At 39.2% G+C, this 16,751-nt stretch overlaps 1 protein-coding gene across 1 annotated transcript in view; it reads right to left on the reverse strand.

Moving 5' to 3' along the window:
- Positions 1 to 552: 552 nt before the first annotated feature.
- LOC108966633 overlaps positions 553 to 16,751 on the reverse strand; it is a 142,845-nt gene continuing 126,646 nt past the window's right edge. Inside the window, exons 11-12 of the mRNA XM_018929635.1 lie at positions 10,287 to 10,981; positions 553 to 1,471 (exon numbers count right to left, since the gene is read on the reverse strand). Coding sequence (XP_018785180.1) covers positions 779 to 1,471; positions 10,287 to 10,981 — 1,388 coding nt within the window. The 3' untranslated portion in view covers positions 553 to 778. The remainder of the gene's footprint in view (positions 1,472 to 10,286; positions 10,982 to 16,751) is intronic.

Raw genomic sequence — 16,751 nt, forward strand, 5'->3', positions numbered from 1 at the left:
CTTTTACACACAGATAGATATTTATATATGATTTGCGTAAAGGTACTTGTTTTATAAATGCATTGCCCTTAGCTGTAGTTGTAGTTGTAGTTGGCTAGATCTAAAGTACATTTTATGATTTACAGTACACACATACATTCATATATCGCACTAAGTGGTTCCACTATAACTTAACTACGCATTTCGTTTGGAAGTCTTATATATGTTTGTTCACTTTGCGCAATTCGCGCCGATTTCTGGCATTTCTGCACACTTTTKTACTAAAAACTAAATTTAGAAACTCGTTTGTGCCAACTGACAAAGAAATAATTGCATTAAATTTATAAAATTTCTTCTTTAATTATATATAAATTTTACTTTACTCTAAAAAAATATTTTAGCAGTTACTTAAGGTACTTTGTGCAAGTAGTTCAACAATGATTTAGAAACTGAATTTGTTTTTTCCTACAAAAAATTGTTTCTAAGCGCACACATATGTAATTTCTGCAAGTAAGTCAAAGTTAAATTTCAAATTTCAAAACTTACTACACTTGCTTCTTGCTCGGCCTGCGTTTTGCCACCAGTGAACCTGCTTCAGCTGCCTTATTGCTAAGTATGTATTTAAATTACAAGTAATTTACACAATGCGCGCATGACGGCATTTTCTCCACCGCTTACGCWTCTCCATTGGTGCACCCACGCCTCACTAGACGATYGTGGTGCGCTCCGCGTTGCTCGTACACGTACTACTCCCCCCAATGCATACAAATTGACACTTAATGTCATCTTTCGGTAATTCTCAGGAGGCCACTGTCTCATAGTTGCCGCTGCCCAGCAACGCGGACGATGAGTTGAGTAACGGCATGCCGCCCGTCGCTGCCGCTGCTGTAGCCGCTGACATGCCCATGCTCATGCCGCCGAGTGAGCCGCCACCAGCTCCCCCTACGCCGGCGCCGTTATGTGTGCGCGGCGATGTRAGCAGCGACTGCGTTGCGGCCATGCTAATATTCCCCGATGTCATCGATGAGGTGAGCGCCGAGGGCATGCCATTTGTCGTCATGGATGCCACCGCYGCGGCAGCTGCGGCCGCCGAGGCGTGATGCTGCAAAGCGCCCGGATGTGGCAAGGTGTTGCAATGCATGCCGCTGCTGGCGTTGCTGGTGAGACTGCCACCGCCCATGCCGCCGGTGCCGACGCCGCCTGAAGTGCTGCCCAGCGTGCTGCTGTTCGTTTGTAGAGAGCCGTTGGATTGGCCGCTRAGCAGCGGTATGGTGCAGGTGGTGGTCGAGCCGTAGGGCGAGGTGGGTGAGGTGCGCGTYTCGTAGGCGGGCAGGTAGGAGCGGCCGGGTATGCGTGTGTAGATGTTGGGTGGCGTGCGTGTGGACAGCAGCGGCGGTGGTGCRGTGTAGACGGGGCGTTGAGCGGCGGGCGCGCGCTGCGGCGTGTTGTAGAGGCTGAAGGCGGGATTGGTGGTGAGCGAGAGTTCGCCATACTGCAAAGAATACAGAGTGTGTGGTATTAGTAAATGAATTGAATRCTCGTGAGTGCATAAAGTATGAATTTGTTAATAATTTCAAAGTGCTGCTTAGTTATGCCATACTTTTCATTATATGTGCGCCAAAGGGCGTACACGTGTTGCCGGTGCAAGTGACCATTTTAAATATTTAGGCGTTTTTAAAAGCAAATTTTATTTAAATTATGCTAATTCCGGTAGCAATCTATTTTCATAGCCCACACTCGCGCTCCCGTTCACTGTTATCTTTACATGTCTATGCACTACTACTAATTTACTCTGGTCTGTTATGCAACCCTTTTGCGCTTCACTTAGCATTTGCAYTTAGTAGGTATTAAAAGCAAAAGGCAACTTGTCACACTATACCTAACACGGCTCTGTGCCCAATAGTGCCTTCTTCGCGCRCATGTTGCTCATACGCCCGGTGGGTCGTGCTGGTCACTCTTCACTAATAATAAGCTCGCATCCCTTGGGTGTACCATAACGTTCGTGTAGCGGGAGTAATGGTGCACAACTTTGTTGCTTTGTTGAAAACATACAACTTTTATGCTTGTACAGCATTATTAATACTGAATTATGCAAAGTGACCCGAACACAACTTAACTGCTAAGTATGCTTGTGTTACCTTTWTAAGCTCATACGCACACATATGCTGTGTGCTCTTGTTATTTGTTGTTATTGTTGTTTTTTTTATACATTTATGTACGAGCTAAAGTTAAGTTCTACTTAGGCTTAACAAACCAAATTCACACTCACTTGACATGCGAACATAAGTCGGCCAATAATGCTAATTCRCCTGGGAACAGTCGCCCAGGCACACACACAAACGCACACATGTAGCTGTGGCGCAGAAGTGTGGCAGTTTCTTTCGTGCATATTGGAAATAAATTTGCGRTAAATGAAAATTGATGTCTGCAATCTGGGGGTAAAAATTGATGGAACGGTAATTACAAGCTGCAAGTTAATGATCAATGTGATGAACTGAGTCGACTAAGCAGTGTTTTTTAACAATTTTTTGAGCTACGGATCTGAAATATTTTACATGCACTTTTCTCACGAAAAACCTGCTTATCTGTTGGAGCCGGCTATAATGGATTACTATAGCATATAGCCGCCATGCAAATTGACTGATACAACTGAAGTGCTTGTACGGAAAACTTTTTATTTGTTTAGGTATAGGCACGAAATTTAACACAATTTTTTATTTACGACATAGCTACAATCTGCGAAACAATTTTTCAAATCGMACAACTATAGCATATAACTGCCATACCAAATGGCCGATACAACTCAAATGCTAGTTAGGAAACCTTTTTTAATCATCCAGGTATTGCGACGAAATTYAACACTTATTATTATTTAAAGTATAGCAACAATCTGCGAATGAATTATTCAGATCGTGTAGATATGACCTACAGCTGCCATACAAATATATCGATCAAACTCAAGTCCTTGTATGGATACATTGTTTAAATGAGAAGTTATCTTCACGAATTTTTGCATACATTATTATTTAAGAAATATCAATAATCTCCATAGAAATTATTCAGATCGCACAACTATAGCATATAGCTGCCATACAAAWTGACCAAATTAACYCAAGTCCTTGTATGGGAAACATTTTTATTTGACAAGATATCCTCACAAAATTTAACACATATTATAACTTGACACATARCTACAAGCTCTGAAGAAATCCTTCAGTTTTAACTACTATAGCTTATAGCTGCCATATAAACTAATCRACCARAATCCACAAAATAGCTTGTTATACTCACTTATTCTGTAATACGTGTACCTGTGTAAGGCAATATAGCTTCCATGCAGTCGAAGTTACCGTTTTTTCAAGCTCTTTATATACATTTTTATATCATGATTCATATCACTGCAGAAGCCTTAGCTGACATCCAACCCAGGCAATTTTTCACCTCACAGAAATGCACTTTAAATAACTGGCAGCTGTCTTGTAATGAGGTGTAAAATAATTGTTATTGATTTCCTCTCAGACAGTCAACTAAGAYATGTCCTACAAAATGTCAAACGCGCACTTTAATTTGACGTCTGAGTCAGGGACATTACAATATAAAATATTTCTTTCAGCCACAGTTGCCTTCACACTCATACAATATTTACAGCTCATGTCCATCTAAAGCGCAAAAATGATCAGCCATTTTCTAACAAGACAAACGTCTGGTAATTGCATCAGCTGCCAGACAACGTTGAGCGTGCGCGGCGTGAGCAATTGTGCGCCCAAATTTATCTAATTCACTAAATCGACGGACGATTTACATACAAAAATATTGACGCAACTGAATAAATARCACACACGTATGTGCCATATATAASAGAGTTTGTACACACCAAATGGCGGCAATAACTTAAGCGMGCACATAAAATTGAGAACATACACACACATGTGCTGCAGATCTGAGGCCCAACACCGTTGAGTGTACACTTGCACGTACGCCGGGAGTGGGGCGTCGTTATTGTCGTTTTATTTCGTTTGGCATTCATTTGACATTTGACTTCTTGTTCGCTAGTATTTGCTGGCATTTCATTGTGTTGTGTTGGCTGCCATCGATTGCGGTGCTTACTCAAACTTGGCCGTTAGARCAGCGCTTGAGCCAAACACAAAGTACACCTGCATGTGTGTGTGTGCGTGTGCTTCACCTTTATGTCTCGATAGAACGTGACAACGATTTCGTTATTGTGACTTTGCACAGCGCGCAAATGCCCGATGAAGTTGACGCAAAAAAGTAGCATAAAAACACACACACCTCAATACATATGAGTGTCGGTGAAATGAGCGCTGGCGCAAGTCAATCGTTTCCATGGCGCTGATATGGCCGTCATTGGTGTGCGTGCCTATACATATACATACATGCATACGTTTCGTGCGCACGTGTTGGCATTAGTCGGTTGTGCAAAGTTTCCACACATAATGCTGAATTCCGTGTTAAATTCTGTGTTGAAAAGTTTGCCAAAAGCAATATTTTGCATACTARACAAAAAATGTTGCTCATACGCCGTGGCGTTTGGTAATGGGAGCACCACGCCTTGACGCAGACACAGTCAGATATGTGTGCGTTAAGGATTAGTCAAAGTTGACGCTATTTTAAGCCCTTCCATGGAAGTATGCTTGAGGGCAGCTTGCAGGTGGTAAATGCTTGGTTCGTTCCACAAAATGTGTGATTTTCAAGTAAAGCAAGCCAGAAAATTAGCAGCACAGCTGGACTTAACGACTTTATTTTCTTCAAATAATTGTTAGCGCAACAAACATAGCAACAAATTTATTTTTTTTCTCGTACGTTTTTACACAGCGCACATACGCGTCCTTTGTTGGCACTTTTTGCAGCTGCTTGCCTTCTCCAAACGTTTTTGCACAAAGAAAGTGCGAAACTCAGCACTTAGCAGGCTGTCAGGTGCGCGCACAGCAGTTTTTCTCAAACGTATTGGCATACAGGTTTAGCAAGAAATACAAAAAATAAGCACAGGAAGCACTCTGCCGTGAGCAAAAAGGAGATTCTTYTGAAGTTTGGTGCTGCATTCGCAACAAGCAGGCAATTTATTTAATTTTGACAAAAAGTTGCTGAAAAAGTCGAGTGCTCAAAGCAGTGAAATACACAGGCAAAGAATGGAAACAGCAGAGTTAAGCGCTTACGGCMAAAACTGCAAAGAACTCCCAGAAGAGAATGTGTTAAACTAAGCATAAAGGAGTGAGGCAAACAGTGAGCCTCACTACTTTGTACATGCGGAATTGACAGGTGTCGCAGCAGCGCGACGTTGACGTGTTCACAGGGGGAAAATGTACTGAGTGACAGCAAGAGAAAGCTCRCAATCACACGAAAACGATCGAAAATAATAACAAAAACAAATCGAAAACATGCCTATCAAGCGTAACAACATTKAAATCGAGAAGTGTGGCATGCCTCAAGAACAAGAGACACAAAAATTGTTGTTGGCTACAGCACCTTCAACTATATGCACGCGGTGCGGCTGGCGTGGTTAATAAATTTATTTACCAATGAAATATTGCAAACAAACTAATAAAATTGTCAACGCAAAGAATTCAATTCAATTTCGGTTATGAACTCAAATGCGGTGTTTGTGTGTGTGTTGGCGCAAGTACATGCATATAAATGTAGGTGAGTGTCAACAAATGTATGCGCAAGTATGCTGACAATGAATGTGTGACATTTGTGTGTGTAGTGGATTTGCGTAGGTGCCGCGCAGTTGTAATGCTTGTCAGTGGCACACATATGGGCTAAATATATACATATGCACACAAATTATTAAATGTAGTGAAGGTGGTAGAGACATGTATGGAGTATGAATGCACATAAATAATATGGAAGATGGAAATGTTGTGTCATAAAAATGAGTTACAGCAGACGCGCATTTGTTTAACACAGAAACGAAAATGACGGCAAATTTGATGGGTGGCGGATTGAGAATGAATGAACTGCTCTTGCCGGTGACATATGAGATTTCGCTAAATGAAGCATAAAAAAATGCAGTTTCACGTTCTTAAACTTATATATTTTTATTTTATTCTATTTCACTGATTTCTTTACCATTTAAGTACTGGGTTTAAACAAGTATGGCAAGACTTTTTATTTGACAAGATATCCACACGAAATTTGGCAGGAATTATAGCCTAAAATATTGGCACAAGCTTCGTAAAAATTGTTCAGATCGGTTCACTCTAGCATATAGTTGCCATACAAGCTGACCGCTCCAAAGCAAGTTTTTGTATGGAAAGTTTTCTTATTTGTAAAGATATTCACACACACCTTGGCACGGGTTATTCTCATGGCTAGTAATGTAATCTCCGAAGAAATTGTTAATATCCGATCGGTATTTCATATAGCTGTCATACAAACTAACTATTCAAAATAAAGTTTTTGTATGGAAAACTTTTTTATTTGACAAGATATCCACAGTTGGCAAATTTGGCAGTGATTATTATCTAAAGTAATGCTGCAACCTTCGTAAAAATTGTTCAGATCGGTTCACTCTAGCATATAGCTGCCATACAAGCTGAATGCTAAAAATTAAGAAAAAATATTTTTATATGCTTTATGTTACAAGAAAACACTTGTKAAGSTGTACGGAGCAACTGAAATTAACGGTTTTTTTCTGTTTTAATTCGCATTCATTTTTGTATTCCAATACCGTAACAAAACTWACTCGAAAGTATTTTAAAACACTTTGAAAAAGTTTACTCATTATAACCACAAACACTTGTACCAAACTGCCTTAATTGAGTTGCCATTCACACAATCAAGCGTTGGGACAAATTAGAGAAACCTTTCAAAATAAAATCAGCAAAATTTGAGCTGAAAATCACAGCACACACTACTCAGCTGCCGATTTATATTAACCATAGACGCAATATGCAAACAGAATGTAATTTGTCACAAGAGCAGCACAATTATAAACCGAAAACAAAAGCAGAAAAGGAGTAGTAAATAGCTCACTCATCCACAAGTAATAACTCTTTGCTGCCAATTTCCCAAATTAGCACAGATGCAGACCTACATTATTGTAATTGCATTGTGAGACCGGGTAAGGAATACGCCTGACGTTCGAATGCCTGAACTGAAGCACAGCTGCATACATATTTACAAACATTTATATTCATGATGTATATGTATATACTGGTATATATAAATATATAAATATATACAGTTATGTGCTCATAGATATTTTTCTGTCATAATGATACACTCCAGCGCGTGCCGAGATTGTTAGGTCGAGCGCTCTGCTGCTACGACTTGGAATAACTTGCAACAAATTAACCGCAATTAAGGCACTTTAATTAAGCTCCGACAATGGGTATGAGCAATATCGACCAATAGCCAGCAAAAACATGATATGTCTATACACACACATCTATAAATATGCAGTTGTTGTACTTATGCTAGTTTGTGCGGCTTACTATGWGCAAACAAAGCGAATTCTCCGAAGTGTGTCATATCTTGGCATGGATTGTTCGTTAAGGGTTCGRCACAAAATTACTTGAATGACAGAAACAATGAACGCTGACACACTTGCAACCATACTTTCAGACGGATGTTTTAGTTGTATGTGTGTGTGTGTGTGGTTGTGTAGTTGAGGATATTGTCAACAAAATTGAACCCTGACAACTGAGTTCGCAAACACGCACATATTTACATATGCTGTGTGGCAAATATTTGAAAACTATATAGATACAAGTGTGTGCTCTTATGTATTTATCCATGTGGTTGTTAACAGGCCATAATAATCAGTGGCATAAAAACAAAGTGGGGTGCTCTAGTTAGCTGCCAAAAAATTGTAGCCTATCTGCAAGGCGCACATCACACATATGCTGTGATGTTAATACCCGTTACGATAAATGCATGTATGAGTGAAACTTTGATATACAAGTATATATATTTATAYRTATGTAGAGTTATTTATTATGTGCGAGTCACCTATGTGCTGACCACTTTGCCGTACTCGCATGATTGTCATGTTTTCGCAGCACTTTGCCGCTTTCTCAGCCGCTAACTGACGAAAGTATCTACTTTCCGCATCCGCTTCCCCTCACTCACTGCTGCGGCGCTTTCTTGCGTTTTGTTTTTCCATATACACACAGGTATATGTGTGTGTGTGTGCCCCAAGAGCCAGAAGTTAGCGGCCGAGCACGCATTTCCGCCATAGAAGACAATGAGTTTCCAGCAACGATGACGGAGAATCATTGTTGAAGACAGCAAGCACAACAAGGCGTATGCGTTGTTACCACACAGCATGGACTTTTGCGCTTTTTGACACGCGCTTGTAAGTGMAGAGTGTACGCTTCCGCTTTGACACGCTTTTATGCTGCCGAAGACAAGTGTGCTGGTAAGTGCTATCAATATATGATAACAACAACAACATTGCGTGYCATCGCAAGTGGTGTGAATGACAAAGCAAGCTATAACGAAGCATAATTTTCAGCGCCAGAATTTTTAAGAAGCAGTCGCCGGTTATTATCTACACGCATATATAATAAGAATGTCATTGCAAATACACAAACAAAGCAACTACATCGAAGTTATCATTAAATAACGGAAATATAACGAAAAGCGGGCTCAAAAGACACCACAAGTTATAAGGGGCAAAARCTGTCAATCAGTAAATAATGACAGCGCGACACAAGCAAGTGGAAGAAACTGCAATAATAGGCCATTTAGGCCGCAATATAATGCCGATGACATTGTTTCTACAGAAGGAGGCTATAAAATGAAATAAACCTGTCAATATGATCGGAATACTTATATATGGCAAGCCTATATAAATCTCAAATACATATGAACAAATAGATTAGGGGCTGTGGCATGGCYGTCAGCGTCTGCTCGAAAATTGCTGGGTGCAAAAACTGTAGACGATGTTGACAATGACGATGACAACGGAAAATTGTTTCGCGCTGTTGACAGTTTATCAAATAGTTCAGTAAAACAACAGCAACAGCACTGCAAATGTGCTAAGCATACAATTTTGTTGTTGTCATACACAAAACCACTTAAATAATAAATTCTTATAAAAGTAAAGAGGGCAGCTAATTGGCAGATGGAGGATTTATTTTGTACCTTTATTTGGTATGTTTACATTTTTTTAGGTTTAAGTGAAAAATCGCAAAAAAATTTCAAACAAATTTTTCGAACAAAATTTTTCGAACTTATATTTTTCAAGACAGAGAAAAACATAATCCAAAAGTAATTATTAGATTTTCAGAAGCATTACTATAATATTGGCTTAAAATCTATGGGTAGCGAATTTCTTGATTATTTTCAATCATTTTTGAATAGCTGTAACTCTTTTAAACTTTCTCGAATTTAAGTTTTTTTGGTTCAATGAAACTTAAGGTCTGCCTTTCCTACACTGTATAGTATGACGAGATATACGCCCGCAACGACATCTATTAACAAAATACGAACAGACTTTTTCGACTACTCAATATTTTGTTGCAGGCCAAGAAAACAATAAAGATTCTCCAAAAATAACTCTTTAAAGCCTACAATAAAACTATTATTTTAGCTAAAATTCTAATATTTCTAAAATAATATTATTGCTGGTATGCTCGAATCAAATAGTAATCACTCAAATAATAAGTGGAATYGACCTACAAAAGCCATTTAATCATCAATGTCAACATATCACATTTTTAAACTATTATCATAACTTATACCCTCCTCAACATTTTGCACATTTTCAACCTTTCACAAACAGTTACACCACTGCCCTCCCTCATTCTTCTATAAACACCACAGTACGCCGAAACTTTCACAGAACTTTTGCGACCGCCTAAGTAGCCTGCCTTTTTCGGGGTCACTCAGAAGATTGTTAAATCAGATTAGACAACAACTCTTTTCACATACTTTGAGGCGTTGAAGCGTTGAAGCGTTGCCGAAAAGTTACTTTGTTAAGCAAACTTGTTTATTTTATAAGCGTCGAAGCTTGCTGCGCGGCTACGCCAAAGGTTATAAGCAGCCTTGTTGACAACAATATTAATTAGCTTAAGCGCCGAGAGCTAACTTGAATCACATGAGTAGGACATTATGAGTAGACAAAACTATAACAGATTGGAGCAGAGAGAGCGCGCTTGTGTTTGGGTGCTTGTGACAAGGCTTTCCTAAAATGCTGAGARAACATGACTGCCAGTTTTTTAACTGATTTCATGTGTGTTTCTAATCGAACAGTATTTAATGATAATCAATTGCCTTTACTTTTGTTACAACTACATATAGATATGTATGTATGTATATGCGTGATATCAATCAGCACTCACCTGCTTGCCGAATGTGGGCGACAGCGAAGGCGGTGGCGGCGACGCCGTATTAATGCGCGTCGGTGGCGTGTACAGTATGCGCTGCGACTCRATGTTCAGCCGATCGAACGCCTTCTCCTCCAAGTGAAACTCRTCCTCGCTGTTAGTCTCCTGCGGCACAACATCGGGATTTTTGTCCTCCAAACTCGAATGGCTGCCCATGTTACGCGACAGCGGCTCGGCGCTACCCTTATCCGCCTCCGTGGTGGTGGTATCACCGTTCGGGCGACGCGTCGCCTTCGGGCGTACACGTAGGAAAATCACAATGCAGATAGCGATCAACACGACTGTGGCGACAATGCCCAGCAAAGCGCCGAGCAGCGGTGTCAGCTGCACCAACACAGCGGTGGAGGAGGCCGTGCGTAGCAGCGGTGCGGAGAGTGTACGTCCGCGCACGCGGTATGACACTTTGCTCGGTCCTTGCGCGTTCACGGCCGTTACGCGTATCACGAAGACCGAATCGCTCGGCAGTCGCTTGACGGTGAACTCAGCGTACTTGTAGGAAGTGTTGTAGAGTATTTGATTGGTGAGTTCGTCCTTGATTTGCACGTGAAAGTGCTGCGGTATGCCGCCGTCATAGCCGGCGATGCACTGTATTTGTATGGAGTTGGCGGTGGCATTGTAGGCCGTGCAGTTCTTCACCGGGTCGGGAAAGTCTGTAAGGAGAACAAAAGTAAAATGTTTAGTGAAAGTTTAAAATCAGCTTAAAGCACAATAGAAAAAAGTAATGTGRCACATTTAACGGCACTTTGCAATACGCTGCTGCACTCAGCATTGACCTTGATTTATTTTTATATAGTTCATAGCTCACAGTACACAAACAAAAGCACGTTGTCATCACTTAAACGCGCAACTAAATCATATGGAGGCCCACACCCAAACAGTTTATGCGCCAAAATTTATGCCACACAAACGCCCACGCCGTTTAGGCTGAGGTGCACTTGTGCCGCGTTGCTTGGCAGTGCTGTTGGCAATGCCGCTCAGCCTTTTAGGGTCAATAGTGTACTTGAGTGTGCCACAGAAAGGCCTCATGAATGTGGGCTGTGGTTCCCATAGCACCTGCCCGCCGCATAGCGGCTCAAACCGTACTTGTTACGTGTGGCAAGTTGGTGTTTTGTGTGTCTTGCGTGTGGCGTGTGGGGTGTGCAATTGTGGTTTATTGTAGTTTAGTTGTTTACTCATTTCTTGCAAATTCATTTTTCCTCTGTGCACTTAGCGGTGCAAGCGCTTGCAAGGCACAAGCAAAAACAAAATGTAGTAAGGTAGTGATGCAAAAAGTGCAGAGTAAGGGATGGTTGTATGTGTATGTGTGGGTGGCAAGTAAGACAGGCGCTTACAAGTGTATGGACAAGCAGTAAAATTGAATCAGCAACAAACTAAACAAGCAGTGTGCGGGCACATAGACAAACGCATAAAAAAAAATATATAAATAACCYAGGACAGACATAAAGAAAGAAGGTGTAAAGTGAAGGGCCCAGCAGGAAAAATTTCAGAGCGGAAATGACTTTATAATTAAAAAGTGATTWCAGGCTCTAAATTGTTCGATAGTTTCGATAGTCAAGTGACTCGATCAGTTTCCGATTGTGGCAAGTTTTTGTGAACCCAAAAAATGTTGTATTTTCGTGCTTGATTTCAGCGCAGGGACCAAAGCAATGCAAACTAATAAAATCGTTTTAGTACAACTTTACCAGGAACAATTTTGAAGCACTATCTAATCAAGCAGCTCCCGATATCGCGATATTTTTTTTAAATAAATGATTTTATACTATTTTTTATAAAGTCTGTAAAGTTTTTTTTTAGCAGGCCACTAAAGGCTTAAGCGGTGCCAGGGTATTATTTGTAGTAAAACTTTAATCGTGGCACGCTATTTTTTCTTTAAAATATTGTAAAAATCCGCAAAATGCATTTATCCCTAAAAGTATGCTATACTTTACTAGRTATTTTGAATTTTGATATTTATTTCATGAAATATTATATTTAATTATATATAATTTATGAGAACAGTTTGCGAAAGTTGAACAAATCAATCAATAGATCAATCTGCTTGGCATATGCAGAACGGTATAAAGCCTAGTTAAGAGGGGTCGAGGGTATAGTCGAAAGCGGCATATGCAGAACAGTATAAAGCCTAGTTAAGAGGGGTCGAAGGTATAGTCGAAAGCGCTAATTCAAATAGGCTACTCGTAGAAGAGCTAAAAACTCTTACTGCAACTTATTTAAAATAAAAATAAAAAAGATTTTCGGATTTGAATAATTTCTTCTTACATTCCACTGATGTCTTAGAGAGCAAACCGAATTTCTTCAAAATATCTCTCCATACAAGCAATTTCTTACGAGCGCTCATTTCGTAGGGCAGCTATATGATATAGTAGTCCAATATTGGACGTTCCAACAAAACAGCAGCTTATTTATGATACAAGGGCGTGTGCAGAGTTTTGGTTTGCTATCTGAAAAATTGTTCAGAGTATAAATATTCCTGTGAGTGAAAGTAGTAACGGCACTAGTTCGATTCGAAACGCCTTAAAACCAGATCAGCATAACGCCTTTACTCGTCGGCACACTGAGTATTTAGATGTTTAGGTATACATATGTATAAAAAGTACTGTAGGAGCACTAACTAGGGTTTGTATTTTACTGTTGCTCTTTCTCTTATGCACACATTTTGCGGTTGGGGTTTCATGTGTGTGGTTGTAAATCAAGTGCTAGAGTCCTTTTTGCAAGATAAATAACTTTTCAAACACACACGCACCCATACTACCGTGCATGTATGTGGGCGCTAAAACAATGCAGCACAAAGTTTTTATTACAAAGTTTGTTTCTTTCTTACTTTTCCCCTATCTAAGCAAGCTGCCGCCAAGGCACCGCGCACAACGCCACCACCAGCGCCAGTGCCACCGCCATGCAGCCAGCACTTGTGGTAACTTGAGTTGTTAGTCTTAATTACCAAGGGTTGCACGCGTTGCGCGCTGCTCGGTTACTTTGGTTTCACTTTTATATTTAACAACACCTCGGCTCTAATCTTACGCACATATTATTTATTTATGTTTGTGTTTGTGGCAGTGCTTTTGTGTGGATGCACAGTAGTAGTAGCGGTGGCACCCTACACTCAAATGGTTCAAGCAGCACAAGTGTATTGTAACTATGGCGAAGGGGKGAAAACGCATGGCTAAAGAGCTTTTGCGAAAGCGGGTCAAAATGTGATCAATTAATTGATGAAAACTTATCTGAGAGTTGAAAGTGCAGTGATAAGAGCAGGCTTTTAATAAAGAAAGTGGAACGTTGCTTATTTTTATGAAGACTTTTCGAAGAGGTTTTGTAAGAAATTTTTGCTGAGTAAGTATGCTTCTGCTGGCAAGTATGCTTATATTGCTTATATAAGCATGCACATAGTTATAGATAAGATATGATAAAWCGTAGGTGGTGTGCAGATTTTCAGCAAGACTCTCCAAAGTTAGGTGATGTAGCTGCTGGACGCTATTGATTGCCATTATCAGCWATTTCAGCACGCATAGACAATTTTACGCCACAATCCAACTTGATTTCATATTTCTGTGCACACACTTCGATTTCTTGGCTAGCCTTTATTGGCTTCATTTACCGTTGAATTTTCGAATTTTCGAAATTTCGAAATTCATCAACTGAAATTCGTTTTCATTTGCGGTATGAGGCATTTTGTCAAGCATCCGGTCGTTTAGTTATTTGCAAAATACAAATTGTTATTCTCACAAATGATTTATCTGTTGAAATCACTTAATCGGAGATTTATGGGCATTGCCGAATTGTGGTCAGCACAAACGAGTATTGCACTTGACAATTAAATGACATTCATTATGCGAACTCGAGTGCAGGAAGGCCTGAGGTAGTGAGGACCTGAGCGGAGAAAAGTGAAAGAAATGAAATGAAGTGCCTGCTGAGTACTGGCAAGCAAGTTGAGCAACAGCYGAATATGGTAATGTGGACATTTCTATTTATGTGTGCTTGTGGCGGGAGCTATATACAAATTATAAATGCAATAACAACAAAAAAGAGTTTGTGGCAAAACGTTAGCTTTCAAATCGTTTGCCGATCATTTTGCCAACGATGCGTGCGGCAAGCAGTAAGAGACTGTTAACTGACAATCGCACCGATACTTATATACGCATACGTACACATATACACTTATACACTCACAGCGGTGTGTTGGGCGAAATGCTCAATTTGTGCAAATGATAGTAAAAACTGTGAATTGCTCGTTGTAAATATGTAAAATGCAAGCGATTCACAGACAATTGCTGCAAGCCAGTGCTGCTAGGAAACGTTAGACACACACACATGCGAATCGTTACAACGGTATATGCTTATAMCTAACAGTTTACGAGCTATTACAATTATTTGGGAAGTTTCTGACAAAAAGTCGTGTCACTGCAGTCACTCTTGGCTGCGCGGCAGTTGGAAGGGCGACTTGCCTGTGCACGCTGCTTGTTAAAAGCACTGTTAAAAATAAGGTGGCGTGTGGTGAAATGCTGTATGTATGCCATGGTAAGTGTGAATGTCATAAGTGCAAGTCATATATCATACAATTATTTAATATTGTTGAGCGATGCAAAATAAAAAAAAAATTCTAATAAAATTTTTCATTTTTTATGTGAGAAAAAAAYTGTTGAAAAAGGATGTTTTTCGCCCAAGGGAACACATTTAACCTCTTATGGCTATTGTGCGAGGCAGAATCATTCTCAACATTTTAAGAAATAAGTTTATTCTCTATAGTGAATGTATTACTTCAATTTTTTTTCGTCTGCGGTTAATTTCGCAAACTGAATGCAGCAAATGCACTTAAAATGTCGGAAGTGACTGAAAATGCATATGACAGTAGGCATAAAGTGGTAAACGCAAATGTTTAAGAAGTGACCAAGTACGAAAAACACACAGGAATTAAAAAAAATTAAATAAAAATTGGAAAATTTTAAATGAAAATGAAAAAAAATCCAAAAAAAAAATAAAAATTGCAGTGAAATACGAAAAATCAGTGTTGGTGGCGCTAAAATACACTACTCAACAAATTTGAAGGAAAAATGTGCGACTGATGACGGCAAAACACCACACGTSTCGAAAAAGTCTTTTCGTATTTTGTCCATAAATGTCGTTGCAGTGGTACATATATCTCTTGGGCTACCAATCGCATTGTGTCATACCATATACTATTGGAAAGGTGACATTTCAGGTTTCATTTAACCAAAAAGAAAAAAAAATTAACTTCGTGGAAGTTGAACAACAGTTACAGCTGTTCAGAAATGCGGGAAAATAATGAATAAACTGGCTATATTTTGAAATTTTCGTATAAAAAACTGTCACGCCAGCCACCAATTAAATTTGTCAAGTTTACGAAGACGATGTTGTATCAGTTCGTGTAGCACAACAATGGTTGGCGCGCTTCCGTTCTGGAAATTTCGAAATTKCGATTTACACTGCTGGAATTATGTCTCAAGCTGAAAAATTGCAGAAAATGATAGACCAAAATGGTACACATTTGTTTGTTAATTTCTTTGTGTATAGAAAAAAAAAAGTTTAAATTTAAATTTGATTAGAACTACAAAACGACTTTTTTGACTACCCAACATTTATAAAAAAAACTGAGCACCAAAAAACCGGAATTATTTWCGAAGAAAATCCATATCCAAAATTGTGTGAATAAATACGCCTTTTGATAATGGCTTGTAATTTGATTTTTTGTTCGGCGAAAAAATTTTCCAATTAAATTTGGCACTACATGGCAATGTTAAAAATATATGTATGTCGTTCACTCTAAAACAAAAACACCTAAATTACATTGCGGAAAACAGTGATTGGGCGTAATACTCTTTAATAAAAAATTATGTTATTTTCATTTAATTAAAACCTTGACTTCGGCAAAAAATAGTGTTTCAAATTACCTACACATTGAAATCGTGTAAATATGYATAAGCTTGTGCTTATAAGCACGCACACKGCAAAACATATGCTGGRAAATRAAAAAGAAAGATGATTTACCTAGTAATTCAAGTGAAATTCTTCAACAATTTCTCTTTTAATTAGCGCAAAGTCAACACAGCAAACTTTTTTTCTTTTCACACACACACGCGTATCATATGTGTGCGCTGTACTGTGGTAGCTACAGACAATGCGCTCAAATGCCTGTGGATATGTGTGTGCATGCATGTTTGTACGTATGTATAAGTATGTATTAGTGCGCTTTCCAAACAATTACATTACTAATAAAGCGTGAGTGTGTTAAAGGAAATCAAAAATAACGAAACTTTTCTAGAGAAATACGTTTTTAAAAAAATCAAAAATATATGCCAACAGATTTTGATATGATTTGACTTTGATTTGATTCAAAACAGAAAATTTCAAAGCAATTAAGTAAATGTGAAAAATTATATAAAACTGATAAAAACTTATTTAATTTTT

This window comes from Bactrocera latifrons, unplaced genomic scaffold, assembly GCF_001853355.1.
Source record: "Bactrocera latifrons isolate USDA-ARS-PBARC rearing strain unplaced genomic scaffold, ASM185335v1 scaffold_168, whole genome shotgun sequence".
NCBI lineage: Eukaryota > Metazoa > Arthropoda > Insecta > Diptera > Tephritidae > Bactrocera > Bactrocera latifrons.